We start from the raw sequence: 19,521 nt of genomic DNA, 5'->3' as shown, positions 1-19,521 counted from the left end.
AAAGTTATGCAATAAAGAGGAACTTTTATTTTGTGTGGTGAAGGTGGAGTCTGAAAGAAACCATACTGTCCTGATCCTGAAGGGATTGGCTGGGAAATATCTTTTTCCTCTACACACTATAAAACGGACAAAAGTCCAGAATGGCAGGTAACGCTGGGGTTGTAAAGTGTGATGATAATGAGCAATGGATGAAAATACGTCATCAGAGATTGCAAACAACAGGAAACTCTTCTGCATCGGTACTCTACATGATTGTGAAAGATTGTGTTCAATCTTATATGAAGGTGAAACGGGCCGGATTCACAAAAGTGTTCTTAAGATAAAATTTAAGACAATTCTTAAGAAAAAAAAAGATGTTCCTAAGAATGTTCTTAAATGCTATTCAACATTTTTTTTCTTATGAACTGTCGTATGTCTTAGGAACTTCTTAGTTTTCTCACTTAGGACATTCTTAGATTTTTAACTTAAGATCACTAGATCATTCATTAAGTAGTATCAAATACAACAACTGTGTGAATTACTAAGAGTTCATTGTAGTTTAATCTAGGAACAGGCCAGAATAACTAGAATAACCAGAAAACTGCCAGAATAAGTTTTATGTAATACATTGTAATAAATTATTCTGTGGTCATTTCATTTTACTTAATATATTTGATAAAAGGTATTAAATATAAATGCGTACTTGATTTTGAGGCAGTTGTTTAAGTAACTTTAATATGAAAATGTTTGAGATAGAATCTACTTATTTTGACCATATTGGATATAATCTTTATGTGTATGTAATTCTAAATCCAGAGAATTTTGAATGAATTCAACACAATAAAATGAGTCCGTCTTTAATTGACAGGCACTTCCTGTTAAGTTGTTATTAACTTAACTTGTAACTTAGTTTAGATGAATTAATAAATGTAATTAATAATATTGCGTGCAATCTGTTGCCTCAATTTTATTGAGTAGCTATTGTTTATCTTTTTTTACAGTGTACATTCCCAAAAAAACTACCCTGACCAACTTCATTGAACAAAATTTGATAACACATTGCCTAGGGCTAAACTATATATTTAACAAATGAAATAAATGTCATACAAATTTGTTCAAGTAAATACAAATCGAGACTGATTTAGTTGTTTTAAGAGTGAGGGCTTCTCTTAAAGTTGTGAAGAAATATGAGAAGAAATCTAAGAACTTTGTTTTCAAGAATCTCAAGTTGTATCTTAGGAAAGAACTTAAGAAGAAAGTAAAGGAAAAAATCAAAGAAAAGATATGAATTTCTTCATGAATACCAAAAATTCTTAAATTTTGTCTTAAAAGCAAAGTTAAGAAAAAAGGAAATGCTTGTGAATCTGGCCCCCGATGTTTCTAACTGAATGCTTGTGATGACTTAACATCAGATTTGATAAAACCCCCCCCCCCCCCCCCCACACACACACACACACACCTCTCTCTCTCTCTATCTCTATCTCTCCACTCTGCTCACCCAAAGCAAACATAACAAACCTACTGTTTTAAACGTTGCAACATAGGATCAGTCTGATACTTAGACCGGTTTCTGTTCTTTAAACAATACTCTTCATGTTAATAATTAAAAAGGGAATTTATTCAAGTCAGGAAAGGGAAGCTTCTTAAAAAGCACTCAGGCAAAAAGTGTTCTTCCGGATAAAGAGACATGTTCAGTCTGTCCGACCCAATGTTAATATATCAACAGAAAATTTGCATTTTACCTTTTTCCCTATCACAAATAAACAAAGCAGGCTTAGTCTGTTGTTGACAAGGTGAAAGATAAAATTGATAGTATTCATGAGGCCCAATGTTGCGTTTGGTAGTTGGCTTTTTTTTTTTAACCAAAAAATTGCCCCCAACATGATCATTTGTACATCATTAACTCGCCCGTGTTACATTGAATTTGTGAGAAAAAATGTTGGTTTTCTTGCCCCCATGTTAAGAAAAAAATCCAAAAGTATTCTCTGCAGAAGCGTGAGACTGTTAATATGGTAACACAAGTTACACCAGTTGAGTAATTTACAAAAATAATCATGTTGGGTTTACCTTTAAGTCGTAAAAATCTGCTTATTTTTAATTTTCTTTGACTCTTAGCCTAGCCTAGCAAAACACTGGAAGCACTGTCACTTGCAAGCAAGTGTTAGTGTTATTAAATGAAATGAAACAGTAACCAATGTTTTCTTTAATCTCCTTTTTATGCTGATTGTGTGTATGCATGTTTAAGTGTGCAGCTTATCTCACATGCTCCTGGACCCATCCGCCTAATATTTCATTACATTATGTTTTTTTTTTAGCTGCATTGATTGCTGACTACTCTTAATTAGCCAGTAATGGCTGCAAACAATCACCAGCTGCTTCTGAAACATGAGGCATTTCTAGCAATCAGCTCAGCTAAAAACAAGCCGTACCTAGGCTATTGCAGGCAACATTTTGCCTTAAAAAGTTTGAAGTTTCGGAGAATTTGCAGATTCATTTCTTTACCTGATATGTTATGATACACTATATGAGATTAATAACTACCCATTTTGTTATTATCACTGCCGCCTTGACTGTCAGGGAGCTGGTAGGGACAACTGAGTGACATTCATCTTTTCTTTGTTTGTCTTTCTTTGTAGATTTACTTTCAATTGACATTTTTTAGTTTGTATCCTGAGATCTTTTAAGTTCGGATTTCCTTAAATAAGGGGAAAACAAATAATCTTGTTTTAATGATTTCTAAAATCCAGGTTAATTTGATTGATTTTAGTGTGGCTACTGACACAGCCTGGCTCTTTAAACTGACACTAAATAATCTATTGACAATAAAATACTCTATACAAATAGGTAGGAGACATATGATATAAATAATTGGTTTCAGGAGCAGATGAGCAAAAAAAAAGTGCTGAGTGGCAGCAAGGTGAGCTGCTAAAGGCCTGGCTTCTGATCCTGTTTATATACTGGAGCCCCAGGTGTGTCCAATGCCACTAATTAGCCTCCAACAGGTCTGTAGACAATAACAGAGCAGCATGCACATTACTGCCTCATTGTTGTCACAAGATACACTAATTTCTTGAAACTTTCTCGTAAACAGCTTAAATATTTTTATTACCCTTGACCAACAAAATTTCCAACCTAAATGACAGAATAGGCCGGTCGTCATATGAGTCTTTGGGCGGAGTGTTCTAAAAACAGCGCAGACGTCATTATTCTTACAGTACAGTTGTAAAAATTGAATTTAGGCTATAAAACCACTGACCTAGGTTCACGGTAAAAAACTTCCCGGCAAAGCATTATAAAAGACATTTGAAAAAGTAAATAAGTGCACAGAATTGCTTGAAGTGAAGTAGACTGTACTGAAGTTTGGACTGTAGCGGCATAAAGTCCCATATCACCAGACTGAAAAACAGCTTCTTCCCAGAGGCTGCAAGACTCACAAGCTCTTCACAGATCTAATGCTTTTTTTTTTGCCGAGCAATAATGCTGCTGTTTTTTTATATGCTAATGTCTTTCAAATGCTGTTCAATGTTTTTTAAATGCACCATCGGACATGTGCAATTTATTTATGGTGTTCCCCCCCACACACACCACCCCTTTTCTCAAACCACCTGTATGTTATCTATTTATTGCCTGTTATTGCAATGTCTTGTGTTTTTATTTAAGGGTCTCAGTTTTTATTTATACATTTTTTATTCCAAGTGTTCTATCCTTTTCTAACTTTTCTCCCACACCATGACCTGAGTACATCATTTCATTCCACTCATGTACCAACATGTTCTGGTAATGATAATAAACTTCCAGTAAACCTTTAGTTTCGAGGGTGATGTGACGACCAGAAGTGACATTCTTTACTTTTGTTTTCACATGGGACACAAACCCTGTTCTCCTGGGTGAAAGTCCAACGTTTGCTCGACTGATTCACCCACCTCAAAGAAATTCTGCTATTCAAACTCTGCTGTCATTCATTATTACTACGGCCACTAGAGGGCGGTGGAGGACAGTCTAAAGTGTAGATATGGGTCCCATTTTGCTGCCTGTACAAACAACCTATGAAGTCGTTTTTGAGGGGAGACCAAACGGCAACCTCCAGGTCTGAGCAGGGAGGCAAACCAGGAAGTGCCTTACGCTGCATTCTACCAAACATTCCAGCAGGGGTCGCTAAATGTTGCTGCAAAAACATTTCTATCGGTTAATTTCAATGCAAAATGAAAAAACTTCTCACTTGATTTATTACCTCTGAAATTTTTTAAGGAAAACACTATGGTCTCAATCGCTAGTAAAAAATCTTTTTATAGAGAATATATAATCCCTCCAAACTGACTGCGTCCTACCAGGCAGACGTGCCCGGAACAACTCTAATGGGAGGCTTCGGGAGGCATCCTCACCAGATGCCCAAACCACTGCAATTGGCTCCATTCTACAATATTAGATAGAGAAAAAAACCAACCTCAAGATCTCTAGCTTTATCATTTTATTGCTTTGTAATTGGTAAAAGAGTGCACTGCATACATGTATAGCATGTGGGCCATATATAGTACCCAGAGGCATGCCCATATCCTTAAAGTTCACAGTGGTGGGAGGCTTCAGGAGGCACGTCTTCAGATAAATATATATATATAATATATATATATATATATATGTAAAGAGTCCCATGAAGGGGTCAAAACCAGAGAGTAAAGTGCTAACTTTTGGATTAACCTCCACAGAAACACCAGCAGTGCCTCAGTCCTGTCACTCTGAGAAAGTACAAAAGATAAAGGAGTCCGGTGGTGTTGAGTTTTTGGATGGTAGCTTCAGCTAAGAGCACCGAGTGTGAATGAAAACCATCCAGGGAATATTAGCAGTCTATTGTATCATATGCTGGAAAAAGTCAACATTGTCTTTATGAGAATAATGCTTAGCTTTCAGATCTTATTCTAGCATAAATTAAGAGTTTCACTCCAAAATGAGATATTCATGATATATAAAAGTGACATTGAACCTTATAGAATAACACACTACACAGAGGAAGTGAAGGCTTGTTGTAAAACCGGGAAAGCTAACTTCATATCATGGCTGACAAGAGGATAACAGCATTTTGAAATCTTCATTTCACTTCATTTGAAAACCAAAAAGTACGTCATGAATGAAAATAAATTACTGGGGAATCAGTTCCCCTTTCTCCATGGAAGTTTTCAAAAAGGCTACAATAAATTACTAAAAAAATATGAATAAAATAAAACACACTTGATGGTAATTAATTACAAAGCCAGCCACATGCAGCTCATGATTCAACTTAAATACAACAATTCAGAAACACAAATAATAAAAGGGAGACTGGGAACACTGTGATGTGAAGAGACAGCCAAAGCTACATAATTGTTGTGAACATTATTTGGTTTGTATGTATAGATGTGAAATTTGAATGAATGCAGCACTTCACTTTCTTAATAAATTATTTAATCATGTAAAAATCTGTCTGGAAGTCTTCAGAAGTAATGTTTAACTTCAGGTTTTTGTGTTAAAAGTGCCTCCAATAGTGATAATTCAAAAGGTTTTAAAGAATCAGTAAACCTTAAATACCTTGACTTTGGGATACTAATAGATGTAAAAAAAATTCCTACAAAGAGGCATCTTCTGACTTTTTCAGTCTCCTTTTTTAAAATCTCTCTCTATATATTCTGTACAATATCCATTTACACAATCAGTTAATTACAAATGACAACACAATGTCTTTGTGTTCTTGTCAGGTCGTTGTGCAAAAATTAGGTCTCAAAGAAGTCGTTGTTTATTTAATCAACTGGGCCAACTGAGCTAATTTAGCTCCTGGGCTCCTTCGTTTCTAGAATTATTTGGTCAAAAAGGGTCTCATGAGTAATATTAATGTTGACAAACAATAACAATACAACTGAAATCCTCTCAGCCATGAACACAATTTAACAATGACATTAATATCAAAATGCTACATGTAGCACCCCCAACTGGTGCCTCAGTGTTGATGCAGTATTTCTCTGTGAACAGTGTCAGAGCAGCGGCCTCTGCTCCAGCGGCAGACTGTCCACCAGGCACTTCAGCTGCTCCTCGCCCAGCTTGATCTTGTCCTCCAGTTTACGCTGCTCGATGATGAGGGCCGACTTCATCTTCACAAAGTGGCGGTAGTCGTCGAGGCTTTCTGAGTCCAGGTGCGCCTCCATGATGCTGGAGACCAGCCGCTCCCGACGGTCCAGGTTCTCCTTCAGCTCCTTGGCGTCCTCGTGCTGCTGCATCAGCAGCTTACGCTTCTCCGTCAGGGTCCGCTGGTGGAGGACGGATGGAAGCAATTAACCAGCAGATCAGGTGGACGGTATGTATGATGTGTAGATGATTCAGACGCCATATGTTTCATTTAAACTGATTAGTGTTGTGATTGGATGTTACCATTACAGAATTACACAGATTAAGATTTAGAGGTGTCTTTGTTTTGGTTATTGAGGCTGATTGACCTTTTAACAGCTTTTGTTCCAGAGTTTCTGTGGGAGGGTTTTTTCTGCTTTAAAATCCTCGGCTGTAGGTCTAAAAGACACCGGTGCATTTTAAACTTTGTGGATTTAACCTCGCTACTTGTTTCTGGTAAAGAAAATGCTTTGATTTTGCTCTTCTGTTTGCTTCCTGGTGTTGCTATATTTTTGTCAAGTCATGGTCGCCTAATTTAATTTAATAAAAAAAAAAAAAAATCTCTTCTTCTTTAATGTATAGCACCCCTGTAGCGATTACAGTTGGCTCTTAAAAGTTATCTACTTACTTGATTCCTGTGGTCTAAGGCTACACTGCAAAAAAGGACCCCTTTTTTTAACAAAACAAGATAAAAACACTAAATCTGAGGGAAATTATCTTGCTGTATGGACAGATAATTTCACTTGACAAGATTTCTTGAATTAAGATTGTTAAATCTAGAAATAAGCATGTTGAACACTTAAAATAATATATTAACTCTTAAAAAAGATAAATTATCTAACACTTCTAAGGGTTTTTTTTTTTTTAATACTGGTAAGAAAAAAATAATTTGCAGTATAGTACTTTCAGCCAAATGACATGTAATGTAATGTAATATGGCCAGAAACAGCTTCTACCTTCTCCTCTGGCGGGGCCTCGTCCTCCAGGCTGTTGAGGGCGTTCTCCACCCGTGCGAGACGCCCTGACAGTGACAGCAGCAGGCTCACCACCTTGTCCAGGTCGCCCACAAACATGCAGAACTTGTCGAGCTGGTTGGCCTGACAGAGCCGCTGCACCGTGGCCTCCACCTCCCGGCCCAGAGCCTCGTTGTCCTCCACGTCCTCCTGCAGGCTGTGCCGTGCCTCCCGCAGGACCTCCAGCTTGCTCGCCAGGCTGGTGATGAGCTCTTTCTGCAGAGCAGGAAGAAAAACAAAAGGATTAAAACTTACAGACAATTAAAAATCCTTTTAAATTTCTGTCGAGATGGACTGATTGAGGCTACCAAGTGTTCTAGGATGTAAAATGACGTGCTTGAGTTTTACCTTTTTACTGGCGAGATCGACGTCCAGCTCGTCCTCGGAGTCCTGCTCCTCCAGCTGCTCCTGCATGTCCTTCATCTTAATCAGGAGCTCAGCTTTGGGAGCTGATGTGTTGTAGTAGGAGGAGCTGGGGACCAGGGAGGCTGCTGCTGACACAGACAAGTCCTCCTCCTCCCTCCTGAGACATTCAAAAGAAATAGTTCAGGGTATTTTAAAATCAATCTGCTTCTGCAACAAGATAAAAATTGCCTACACTTTAAAAACAAGCAACTCCAGAGCAGCAATTCTGAATGCAATGATACATTTGTCCACCAGAGGGCAGGCTGAGTGAAGGTTGGACTGTAAAACCTTCAGTTCTCTCATTTCTAATAAAAAATACAAAAAATTTGGTTTAAATTGTTAATATAATTTGTTTCCTTTTATATGTCTGTCACTTTTTCCTTTTGCATTAAATGTGCATTTATATATTCACATATGCAAATTAGGGCTGGGCGGTATATCCATATAAAAGATATATCGATATATATTTTTAAATGTAATATGGAATTTGACCATATCGCATATATTGATATAGTTCAAATTTATTTATTTATTTATATATAAGTTCTGCCCTTACTAGGGTTAGTCATATTTAGTTCTTTTGTAATGTTCGTTATTCTTTTCTCATATAAATATATTTATTTCAAAAAAAGATTGGCCTATTTTATTTCATAGGCTCTTTTTATTTAATATATTTTTTTTTAAATGTGCACTTTATGGAGCTTTGATTTTTAAAAAGGTACTCCTGTTGTTATACAGTATTTATGTTCACTTAAACAAACCATTTCAATAAAACGTGACATGTCATATTTGACTTTGACTGAACATTTGCTCTCACTTTGCGATAAAAATATCGGGATGTATATCGTATATCGATATTCAGCCTAAATATATCGGGATATGACTTTTTGTCCATATCGCCCAGCCCTATTGCAAATTGTATTTTCTGACAATTTTGACTCTGAATGAAGTTAGAAAAAAAGTTAACTGATTCTTCAGAGTCAAAAAAAAGAAGGGAAAAAAAGACTTCAACTGCCTCTTCACTGTTGTTAAGAAAAGCTTGGAGCTTGTCTTGCTCAAAGAAACTCCAGCAGAATAGATACTTGACAACACGGCAGGTTTGGTGCCTGGAGTGTTTGAAGTTCATCCCTTTCTGGATGCAATTACAATGACTCAGTGGTGGAATCTAACTAAGTTCATTTACTCAAGTACTGGAAAGCTTGAAATGTGTTTTTACTGCTGTGTTTCTGAAGCTGTGAAAATGAAAGGATGCAGCAGAAAAAGAGGCAAGCAGTGGTTAAGTAATAATGTTGGAGAGAGTTTGCACACCTGTCCATGCTCCTGGGGGACGAGGTCGGCAGTCTGGAGCCAGAGGCCCTCCTGCGCAGGAGGGCCCCCTCCAGGATCTGCTCCTCTGTGGGGAAGAGTCCTTCCATCAGGTCCATGGTGGTCATCCTGCCACTCTGATCCAAGATGTCCGCCAGGGACTTGTCTTTACCCATGATGTCCCGTGCCAGCTCCTCTCTCTTGGCCTCCTCTGAGTGCCGAGCCACCACTGAAGTGGACTCTGGGACTGACTCCTGACCAACGTCCTGAGGAGGGGCCTGGCGGGTGTAGGCGCTAAACAGGGACGAGGCCGGACCCTCTGAGGTGCTGAGGGAGGGGATGTGGACCGGCGGCTCGAACACACTGCAGGTCTCGCTGGTCTGAGGGAGGTAGGCCCTGCCCTCTCGCTCAGAGCTGCTCTTGGCTTGGATGATCCTTACGGGGACCTTCCTCACCAAACTGTTCACATCCATCTCAGCTGGGAGCTTCAAATCATGCTCTGACCTGGAAAAAAACACATTAGAATAATAAAGCCTGAAATTAATCTCATCTTAAACACAGAAAAACTTGTGATTCTAGCAACGAAGACAGTTTTATTATAAATTTGTGGTACTTAAGTGCCTCATATGAACTCTTTTGGGGGGAAAAAATCCTGTAGGCTATTTTTTTTACTGCATTTTAATATGTCAGTTGTATATAAAATAGTTTAGCCCTTCGACCAAACAAATTGCAAACTCTTGCTCATAAGAACTTTGTTAAGAAGGGGGAGACCTTTTGTTATTCATCTTATCCTCTTCTTACCTTCACACTGAAGATGAGCTTCTGTGGGTGTGGCACAATTCCACAGTTGTCATGTTTAAGGGGAGACACTACAGGTGAATAGGGTCATTTTTTTAAACTTACAGATATCACCATGAAGTTTCTGCAGTATGTTATGTACATTAAGACAATTTTTCGCATTACAAGTTTTCTGAAATTTTATGTTTAGAAATGCAAAGGAGGTGTGGACTTATAAATATTATACTATAGTAAATTTCAAAGTTATTTTATTTTGTTGATACATATTAGATTCAACGTTTTTTATAGAAAGGAAATTGGGATATCTCCTTTTATCATATTATAAATCAGAAAATATTGTCAAAAGCCCTAAAAATAGATCAATGTTTTAAATATTTTTTTCAGCAACAAAATGTTCTATAAATCAGGTTATGGATGATATATAAACAAACATCTCTGTAAAAACCTTCAGAATATAGTTAGGAATAAAATTGGTCAGTTTGGTGAATATAAGTGGAGCTGAAGTTCAGATTTATGGCTCAGAGTATGAGAAAAAAAATCCTTTTGAGGAGATGGACTTGTAAGGTTTTTATATATTCTTAATGGAAGTGACTATTTGAAGATAAAATATTAAATTTAATTCATAGCAACTACAATACAGAACATGTAAAACACATAATATTGTGCAGGAGAGTGGGAGCTTTCTAATGATGCCTGTGATGAGGTTTAGACTACGCTGATGATGAAATAAACTTTCAATGAATTGAGGAAAATTTTTGCCACAAATGGATCAAATATCGTAAAATATACACCTAAATGTTAGTTTTGGATATTTTCTTGTTATGAGAGAACATGTTATGAGAGAAAAATAGCTCAAAACCTCTAAACTGACCAGTGCATGAAAAAACAATGTTTTTGCCTGGAGTGTCTCGCCTTAGCTTCAGTTGAAGGTTTAAATTATCAACTTTTAATAAAAATACAGTTTGCATTTCTCAAAATAAGTCAGGGTTTGGGAACACAACGTCTTTTTAACTGGACAATTCATCCATAAGAATGAGGCACGGAGCATGGAAACATATTAAATACACATCGGAGCTACACTCTGACTGTTTCTAATTAAAGGACGGATCGTACAGTAGAACTGCAGTGGAAAGCAAAGGTCACAGCAGCCATGTGGCTCGAACTAAATTACAGCCTTGAGTTTGATTTGCCTCAGGCCCCAGTGGAATCGATGACAAGCACAATCAAAGTGAAGACACATTTTACATTTCAGGCATTTGCATCAAATTAAAGAAGAAGTAGCAGAATTTAAACCTTCTTCGTCAGTATTCAGTTATTGTCCTGCTATAAATATAATCAGAAGTCCTACAGTACAGGCCAAAAGTTTGGACACACCCATCTCATTCAATGCCTTTTCTTTATTTTCATGACTATTTACATTGTAGATTCTCACTGAAGGCATCAAAACTATGAATAAACACATATGGAATTATGTACTTAACAAAAAAAGTGTGAAATAACTGAAAACATGTCTTGTATTTTAGATTCCTCAAAGTAACCACCCTTTGCTTACTAGAATATAAGACATGTTTTCAGTTATTTCACACTTTTTTGTTAAGTACATAATTCCACATGTGTTTATTAATAGTTTTGATGAATTTACAATGTCAATAGTCATGAAAATAAAGGAAAAACATTGAATGAGAAGGTGTGTCCAAACTTTTGGCCTGTACTGTATATATCAACATGATTATCTTGTGATTGTATTTTTCATTACTGTCTGTCTGGAGTTGTTTACCTAAAGACGACTCTACTAGAACACAAAGGAAAAGCTTTACGTAACGAGGGGCAGTAAAGAAGCCCTTTGGCTAAGCTGCTTACCTGAGCGGTGAGTCATCCTGCACGAACACGGCCGGCGGTTTGTCAGTCAGTCTCAGCGGCGCAAACTGAGGCGAGGGAGAACGTGCTCGCTCCGCTCCGGGGAGAGACAGCGCGGCCGTCCGGGAGGATGACAGCGATGAGGAGGAAGGTGGCTGCGGTTGCTCCTTCTCCACCTCGTTTTCTGCTCTGGACGTCCCGCTGAGGTGAGGGGAGCTGGCCGGGGCGGGGCAGGCGGAGGAGTTCTGGCCAGCAGCATGGTGCTGGGTGTCAGAGCTGCAGCTGGACAGAGACTGGAGTGCTGCCGGGTCTGCCTGGGCGCCAGCGAGGAATTCCTGGGAAGAGGATGTGGTTTCTGGGCCTAAATGGGACCTGGGCGGCGGCAGATGGCCCTTGGTTTGTGCGAGCTGAGATGGGTGCTGGGAGCCTGGGTTGGGGCTGAGGCTGCGAGGGCCTGAGGAGTGTGTGGTGTGGGAGGGGTTGGCAGCATCTGGTTTGGGCCTGTGGTCAGTGAGGCCTGGGACTGGGCCCTCGTTTCTGGGGACTGCCGGGGCCGACTGTGGGCTGTGGTCGGGCTGGTATCGCAGCCTGCTTTCGGTTTTCCCTCTAGGGGTCAAAATAAAGACAAACTTCATGAGTACCTGAGGGAAAAGTCTAATTTTACCTTCTTTACAAAGGAGGCCAGGAAAAAAAAATCTTCAAAAAATAGTTTTTCTATTCATGTGTAGGCTTGGTTACATTTGTAAAGCTTTGCTTCTGGTTTAAACAGTCTGTACTTTCTCCTTTTTTTCAATATATAATATCAGTTTGGATCAACTTTCAAGGATGACATCTCTAAAAAATACAGAAAATGAAAATATCAAAGTAAAGACAAACTTCATGAGTACCTGAGGGAAAAGTCTAATTTTACCTTCTTTACCAAGGAGGTCAGGAAAAAAAAATCTTCAAAAAAATTGTTTTTCTATTCATGTGTAGGCTTGGTTACATTTGTATAGCTTTGTTTCTGGTGTAAACAGCCTGTACTTCTCCTTTTTTTCAATATATTATATCAGTTTGGATCAACTTTCAAAGATGACATCCCTAAAAAATACAGAAAATGAAAATATATTCCAGGTTCTGAGGAGAAAAGTCAAGAATAGTCTGTTTACACGTTCCATATACACTGTGTGTGTTTTTCAGTGGAAGAAAGTGGGCATCAGCTCAAACTCCATCAAGACAGAATGAGTCAGAAGTAGTTTTCTGGCTGGTTGAACCACAACTCTGTGTAGAAAAACAAGGCTGTAACTCTAGTGGTTTTAGTACATCTAAAAAAAAATAAAAAAGGTTTATTCTACACTTCTGTGGGCATATTTTTGACAGAATCCAGCTTGCTAAAATTAATTTAAATGGTAAATTCACAAGCTTCGTTTTAGTGCAAAGTTCACAAGAAGCTGTTTACCTGGCCAATGCAACGCCGTGTTTGATTGGTTTATTTGGAACACATTAGTTGATCCTCTGTCTGTTGACTTGTAGCTTTAGAGGCTTTAGAGGTGTGTTATCTGTTCACACTGAGTGTGTGTGACAGTTTAGGAAACCTGAGCCATAAGTGTGAAAACTAAACACGGGGTTGGATTACACCTGAGCAGAAACAGAGATAGGGCAGCTGCCTGATTTAAAGAAACATTTCTTCCTAATAGAAATTTTTATAATACCTGGCAGATAAATGTAGTGGAGTAAAAAGTACAATATTTGCCACAAAAATGTAGTGGAGTAGAAGTATAAAGTTACAAATATTCCATAAAATTGTAATTAAGTACAGTACTTGAGTAAATGCACATTCCACCACTGATTTGAATTATTTTTAGCTAAATAATTGTTTTTGCAATAAATGGAATGATGTGATTAAAGTAAATTGACAACTAGATTTGTAAAGCTTTAATCCAGACTACAGAAATGCTATCATTGGCTTTAAATAGACTGAATGAGCACAAATAAATAAAAGATAATTTTTTTTAATGCATACCCTGACCTTTTAGAGGCTATTTGTGTGTATAATTTCATAAATCAGTTGCCAAAGTGAAGGCACTCTAGACATTTAGCCAACATGTCTGCAGAAAATAGGTTCAGGCTCCTTTGAATATATATGTTATGCTTCAAATGTCACTTACTTGAAATATTAACAGACAGGGTGCTGGAATAAAACTTACATTAAATGATTAAACTGTTTTTATTAAGGCTGAAAGCATATGTTTTTTTTAAATGCTTTTAGGGTAAAATTATAATAAGGTAAAATAGGCACCAAACACATAACTTTCAGCCTTTTATATAATAGGGGTTTCAGTGGTTGGAATTTTATCTTTCTCAAACACCACCCACTAAAAAGGTGCATGAAGTAAAATGAGAAAGGAGTAATTTGATTACTAAGATATCCTAGGTTTACTGACAATTGAAAGGTGTTTATGGCACACAAAAAAACGTGTCAACAAAGCAGCAAACGCTGTGGATTACATTCACCATTTAGCCAACAAAGTGATCATGTACACAACAGGTAAGTGTTCATTTCCAAAGCAGCTTAAAGATATAATAATACACTCTCCACCCGCAGTAAATCAACTTTAACTGCACGGACACTTTTGTAAATGCGGGTGTAGTTTACTACAGGAGTGCTGTTCACCTCAACATGAGCTCCAACGACACGAGATAAGGTTGGGAATAGATCTAGTGTGACAGAAAATGATATTTTCCTTTCAGCTCAGAAAACATGGAGCGAGAAGCGGAGACGTGTTCTCCCTCTCTGCCCTGAAATCTCACCACTTGAATACATTCCACATTTACATGAAACTTCATATGCATTTCTTTTCAGCAGATGTTCCAGGGCAACTGACTGAGGCAGCCAGAATATCATATCAAAGTATATTAAATGTACTGACCGTTAGATGTAACACAATAAAGAGCATTTCACTTGTTTTCTGAGTGCATCCTTTCTATAAATTAGTCGACTAATTGATTGTTTTGGTATTAGTTGATTGAGATTTATTTAGCCAATGAGTTGTGTTCATGCTGAATGATTTAAGAAACTCTTCATCACATCTGTGGTAAACATAAGATTTAAAACTGTGCTATTTTGCATTATTCTTTGTAGGGAAACTCATTTACAGATCTGTTGATTAAATCGACAAATCGATTAGCGGACAAAATCGTTATCGTGTTAGCTGACTACGAATTTCTTTAGTTGACGACAGCCAGATTAGTTTGTTGTCATTTTTGGACTGAACGGGTTTAAACATTTCCCATCTCTATTGTCTTCTGTATTATCTAGCTGCGTTATATTTCATATGTAGGAAATTTAGGAAATCATCTCACCTGCAACTGCTCTGCTGGCTGGGAGGGTCTCTCCACGGTGAAGGATTATTCTGCAAAAGAAAGGTGAAGAGCTTTTTTGCTTAACTCTGCAAGTTCATATGAACTCTTGGATGAAAACATTTAGTCTTATTTAATAAAATAGTTGTATTCATAATTACCAAGCAGAAAAAACATACCACCAGTTGACCACCAGACTACTAATATAAACGATCATGTTTTGTTCCCAATGAATTAAATGGTGTGAAACTAAAGTCTAACTTCCTATCTTTCAGACTGTATATCGTTTTAACCGTGTATGTTAGCCTTGGCTTTAATAGAGTCGGATCTTGCTGCATGGACAGATAATTTCACTTGACAGGATTTCTTAAATTAAGATTATTAAATCTAGAAATAAACATGTTGTACGCTTAAAATAAGAAATTAAAACAAGATAAAATAAAGCTGCAAGCAGCGATGAACTGGCCCGAGCAGAGTGCACTGCAAATTATTTGGTTCTTACCAAATAAATAAAAAAACCTTTTAGAAGTGTTAGATCATTTATCTTGTTTTAAGAGTTAATTTCTTATTTTAAGGGTACAACATGCTTATTTCTCGATTTAACAATCTTAATTTAAGAAATCTTGTCAAGTGAAATTATCTGTCCATGCAACATTGCAGTTGTGTTCGGAAAGGGCCAAAAGTACCGAATGGAGGCCGACTGGTGAAATAATAACTATACATCATGCAGTTATAAAAATGTATTCTGGGCTTCTCACCTGTGTATAGAAGTCTGCAGAAGGAGAAGATCGGGATCTCTCGTGGATGCACACAGCCTTCTCTTCGCTGTCTGCGTCCAAGATGTTCTCTGCTGAGTGGTACCTCCCTTGAGTCTTGGCCTCTGACGACTTCTTCTGTTTGCTCCACGTGGCCTGATACTCAGCGAAGGTCCCGAGCCTCTGCTGCTCTAGTAAGTCCTGCTTATGTCCAGGGCTGAGGTGTTGGGGATCCTCCTCCAGCTCTCCAGAGGGAGTTCTCTCTTTGGGTTTGCCTATCTCACCAACGTCTAGGTTCAAGTTTGTACCCTGACTAGACTTCAGCACAGGCCTGGAAAATGTTGGTTTGGCCTCAAAGAACTTCCTCCGCTCTCCAAAAGACCCTGTGTTGGTTTCTCCCTCCACTCCCACTTTGTCTATCTTATCTGGCTCTGAGAAGGAGTGCATCCTCTTGGCCAGGGGGAAGCGCTTACGTCCTCTTATGCGTCCATTGGAGGTTTTAACTACTGGCGCCTCTGGTCCAAGAGGCTCAAGGTCCCTCCTCTGGAAGGAGGTGGCCTGGAGGACCCTGGCCTGCGCCTCTTTCAGGTGGTCCTTGTAGGTATTGGAGAAGGAGACACCGGAAGATGTAGAAGTCTTTGTGGATCTCCACTCCCCGACCTCCTCATCCACAGCTTCACATGTCAGGGTTGCAGCGCTGCGGCTCTTCTGCAGCTGGGCTCGCTTCTGCTGGATCTCATTGCGGAGCGTGGTGGCATAGCGGTCGCTGCGGCGGTTCGTTTTCCCGCTGGTAGCCATGGAGTCGCTTGCATCCTGAGTCGACAAGACTACCGTATTTGTAGCTGCCGGTTGCCTCACAGTCAGACTCCTACTCTCCTGGGCCAGGGAGTGGAGAAGTGGGGTTTTCAGGGGGGATATTCGTTGATCTTCTTGTGGCACCCATGGGTCCTGGTGACTCGAAAGACTGACCTTATGGTCATTACTTTGATGTGTTGGGAAGTGTCTTTTCGTGTCATTAGCGTGCCCTTCACCTCGCTTCGCAGCCTCTTCTGGGCTGCGGCTTCGAACAGAAACTTCAGAGGTTTGGTGCTCATAATGTAGACCATTCCCCAGATGGGAATGGCCACTGCGCTCCTTATTTTCACCATAAGGCAGCTGGAACTGAGGTAGAGAGAATTTTGCCTTAACATCTGTCTTCAAGGAACTTGGGAAGCCTGGTTCATTGCTGTTTCCTCGGTGAGGTTTCTCTTTTTCCCCCCTGCGGCCCTCAGCTTTGCCCTGCCTGGCCTGAAGCTCAGCAGCCTGAACCAAATGTTTGCTGGCCAGACCGTAGTATCTGCTGTGTCCCCCATTCTCCAGATTTGGGTTTCCAGCTGAACTTGCCATGGATGCTGTGGAGTGTCTGACCTGCTTGCGGCTGAAGGCGTTTGTGGGCAGATCCTGGAGGCTGCGATAGTAGCTTCCTACACTCTGAATCTTGGTGGGAGGTGCTGACCTGGTCTGCAGGTACAGAGGGCTTTCGTCACTGTATTGCCTCTGGTGGGCAGGTAGTTGGCTGTAATGAGACTGTCGTACATCATTACTGGACAGGGAGAAGAGTTTGTTGGGGTGTAGCTGGTTGTGGTTGTGGTCAGCTGCCATGTTGGGATGGAGGAAGTCTTTGGTGGGCAGGGGGTTGAAGCTGCGTCTGGCCTCTGAGGTTTTGTCTTGGTGAGATCTGTGGCTGTTCTGGTCGTTATTTTCTGCCAGTTTTTCAAATGACCTGCCGTGGCTCTTTGCTGGACCACTGGGCCCTTCAGAGTAAGGGAACACCTTTGTGGCGGCAAAACTGTCACTGCGCAGAGGAGGAGGTGGGGGAGGAGGAGACTGAGACTTCTTCTTCTCTGGTACCTGCCACACTGGGCCGATGCTGGGTCTCCCTGCGATGGAGACCCGAGAGGCAGGCTGTTCCTCGCCCCGTGACCCCTCCCAGCCTCCGTTCCCCAGAGTGGACTGCAGGTACCTGGGCCGCTCTGCCTGCTGAGCCCCTTCACTCTGAGGGCCCTTGAAGAAAATGTTCTCAGTGCTGGTACCCTTCCTATCAGGCGTGCTGGAGTCATGAACCGGAGGGCTGGAGGTGCTTGAAAAACAGCTGAACCCCGAGTCTCTTTTGCCTCCGGGTCCAGAGAGCGGCTCAGCGCTGTATTTAACTGGGGAAACGCGACCTGGTGGGCAGGGGTGACAGGGACGCTCCAGTCTCTCCATGTTGTTCACTGAACTGAACTGGCTGGTTGGCTGGCGCTGTGTGCTCTGATCCCCTTGATTGGACGACTCTTTGGGCCTGGTGTGTCATGAAAGAAAAAAATGTGATGTTTTAAATGAAGTCATAATGATTTTTTAATAACCTTACTGCAAGCAAATATATTCTGCCCTGTTTCATTCTTAGAGAAGTGAAAGGAGGAACTAGAAGGCTCACCTTGCTTCATGTTTTGGCTGCCAGACTGGTGCTGGGGTGGCCCCTTGCCCAGCGGGCCCCGACTCCTCTTCAGTCAGCTTGGAGGAGTGCCAGGAATGGGGGCGCGAGCCTGGATCATTCTTCCTGCATGGTAGAGAGGCAACCGAGCACTTTAAACAAGAAAGTGTTTGACATTTCAGCTGCAGTGCAGTGGTTTTTCCATGTTTTGGCACACAGATCAATCTCGTCCAAGAGCCCACTGTGCACGCTATCACTCAGGGATGAGGTGTTACTTTAAATACTTTAAAACGAGTCTGCAGAGTTATGACGTTGCAATGATTCTCCAATCAAAACCTTTGTTCTTACATTATTATTTTTTGCAAAGTCACAAAGCAACATTTGCACATTAAGAGTCGGATCAAATTGAAATTGTCTTTCAATCAGGATTCAAACTCACTCTTGAGTTTTTGATAATATCCTGACCTGAATAAATATATCACTCAATAATTGAATATTCTTATTATCACACAATAAGAATCAACATGAATGACACAACTATAAAGTGTTAGTTTGGCAGAAATCCAACACTGAACATATTTGTGAGTGAGTTTTAAAATATTTTGGCCTTGAAATCAAAGTAATTTCTCATATGTAGTTATAATTTTACCCACACCTTACTACAAAAACCCTAGAAATATAAACCTATAACATTACTGTTATACACTAAACTTGCACATACCCTTTGAAGCGGTTTTTCCTGGAGAGCATGTTAGAAAAAGAAAACAAATACATGTGTTCAACATCAAAATTTAACACAACATAGTACACAAAAGATAATGTGTCAACTACATGACATGTAAACGTCACTGGGATTCAGGACCAGAATAAACACAAAAGCGTAAATCACAACTAAAGGATATATGGTTTGGACAGCTGGCACAACACTTCTAATAAATAAGTAATAAATAGTGCAAAATACAAATGAAGAAAGGAGCACAATCTACAAAGCGATGACAAAAGATCACTTAGGTTCACCACAATCTACCAGCAAACACAACTGATGGTACCTCATAGAGCTTCGCAAAATCTTGGTGAGAAAGCTCCTCGCCACATGAACCTCGGATTCTGACGGCATTGTGCGTGCCGAAACAACATCAACCATTTTAGCCCTGATGGGCAGCGTGTGAAGAAAGGAGAAGCAGGAAAAGGAATAGGAGGACATGTTGAGATCACACGTTAACAAGAGAGATGAGAAGACACAGAGGAAGAACACATTATTAAAAACAATCTTTCTCCTTTCTGAAGTAGAAATAGGAAATCAGAGAGATACAGAGCATTATAGTAGGGATGTAACGATACACTCAACTCAGGATTAATGATACGATTTCCAATAGTGTCAGAGATACGATTTTCTCACAATTTTTTCCCCTCACAAACAGAATGAGCTTATAGACCAATTATGACTGAAAAAGAGTCCTTTAATTATTTCTCAGACAAAAAACACAAC

The 19,521-nt window shown here is 39.7% G+C and overlaps 1 protein-coding gene across 1 annotated transcript; it reads right to left on the bottom strand.

Moving 5' to 3' along the window:
* Positions 1–4,432: 4,432 nt before the first annotated feature.
* Positions 4,433–19,401, bottom strand: shroom2b (shroom family member 2b). The gene is made up of 10 exons (XM_059328266.1): positions 19,082–19,401; positions 18,754–18,771; positions 18,036–18,158; positions 15,584–17,900; positions 14,829–14,878; positions 11,490–12,092; positions 8,835–9,335; positions 7,470–7,644; positions 7,065–7,337; positions 4,433–6,251 (listed from the first exon to the last, which is right to left on the bottom strand). The coding sequence occupies exons 1-10, from the start codon at positions 19,234–19,236 to the stop codon at positions 5,979–5,981; spliced, it is 4,488 nt and encodes a 1,495-aa protein (XP_059184249.1). The 5' UTR covers positions 19,237–19,401; the 3' UTR covers positions 4,433–5,978.
* Between the last annotated feature and the right edge of the window lie 120 nt (positions 19,402–19,521).

This window comes from Centropristis striata, chromosome 24, assembly GCF_030273125.1.
Source record: "Centropristis striata isolate RG_2023a ecotype Rhode Island chromosome 24, C.striata_1.0, whole genome shotgun sequence".
Lineage (NCBI taxonomy): Eukaryota > Metazoa > Chordata > Actinopteri > Perciformes > Serranidae > Centropristis > Centropristis striata.
The sequence above is the reverse complement of the archived record's forward strand: the minus strand, read 5'-3'. Positions and strand labels throughout refer to the sequence as shown.

What these genes read in the sequence shown, in the direction of transcription:
- shroom2b (XM_059328266.1), bottom strand. Translation starts at nt 19,236, where the DNA reads ATGTCCTCCTATTCCTTTTCCTGCTTCTCCTTTCTTCACACGCTGCCC. An exon ending in CTGCAGACTTCTATACACAG is followed by an intron (nt 14,879 to 15,583) that starts GTGAGAAGCCCA and finishes TTTCTTTTGCAG; the next exon opens with AATAATCCTTCACCGTGGAG. An exon ending in AGGCCCCGCCAGAGGAGAAG is followed by an intron (nt 6,252 to 7,064) that starts GTAGAAGCTGTT and finishes GTCCTCCACCAG; the next exon opens with CGGACCCTGACGGAGAAGCG.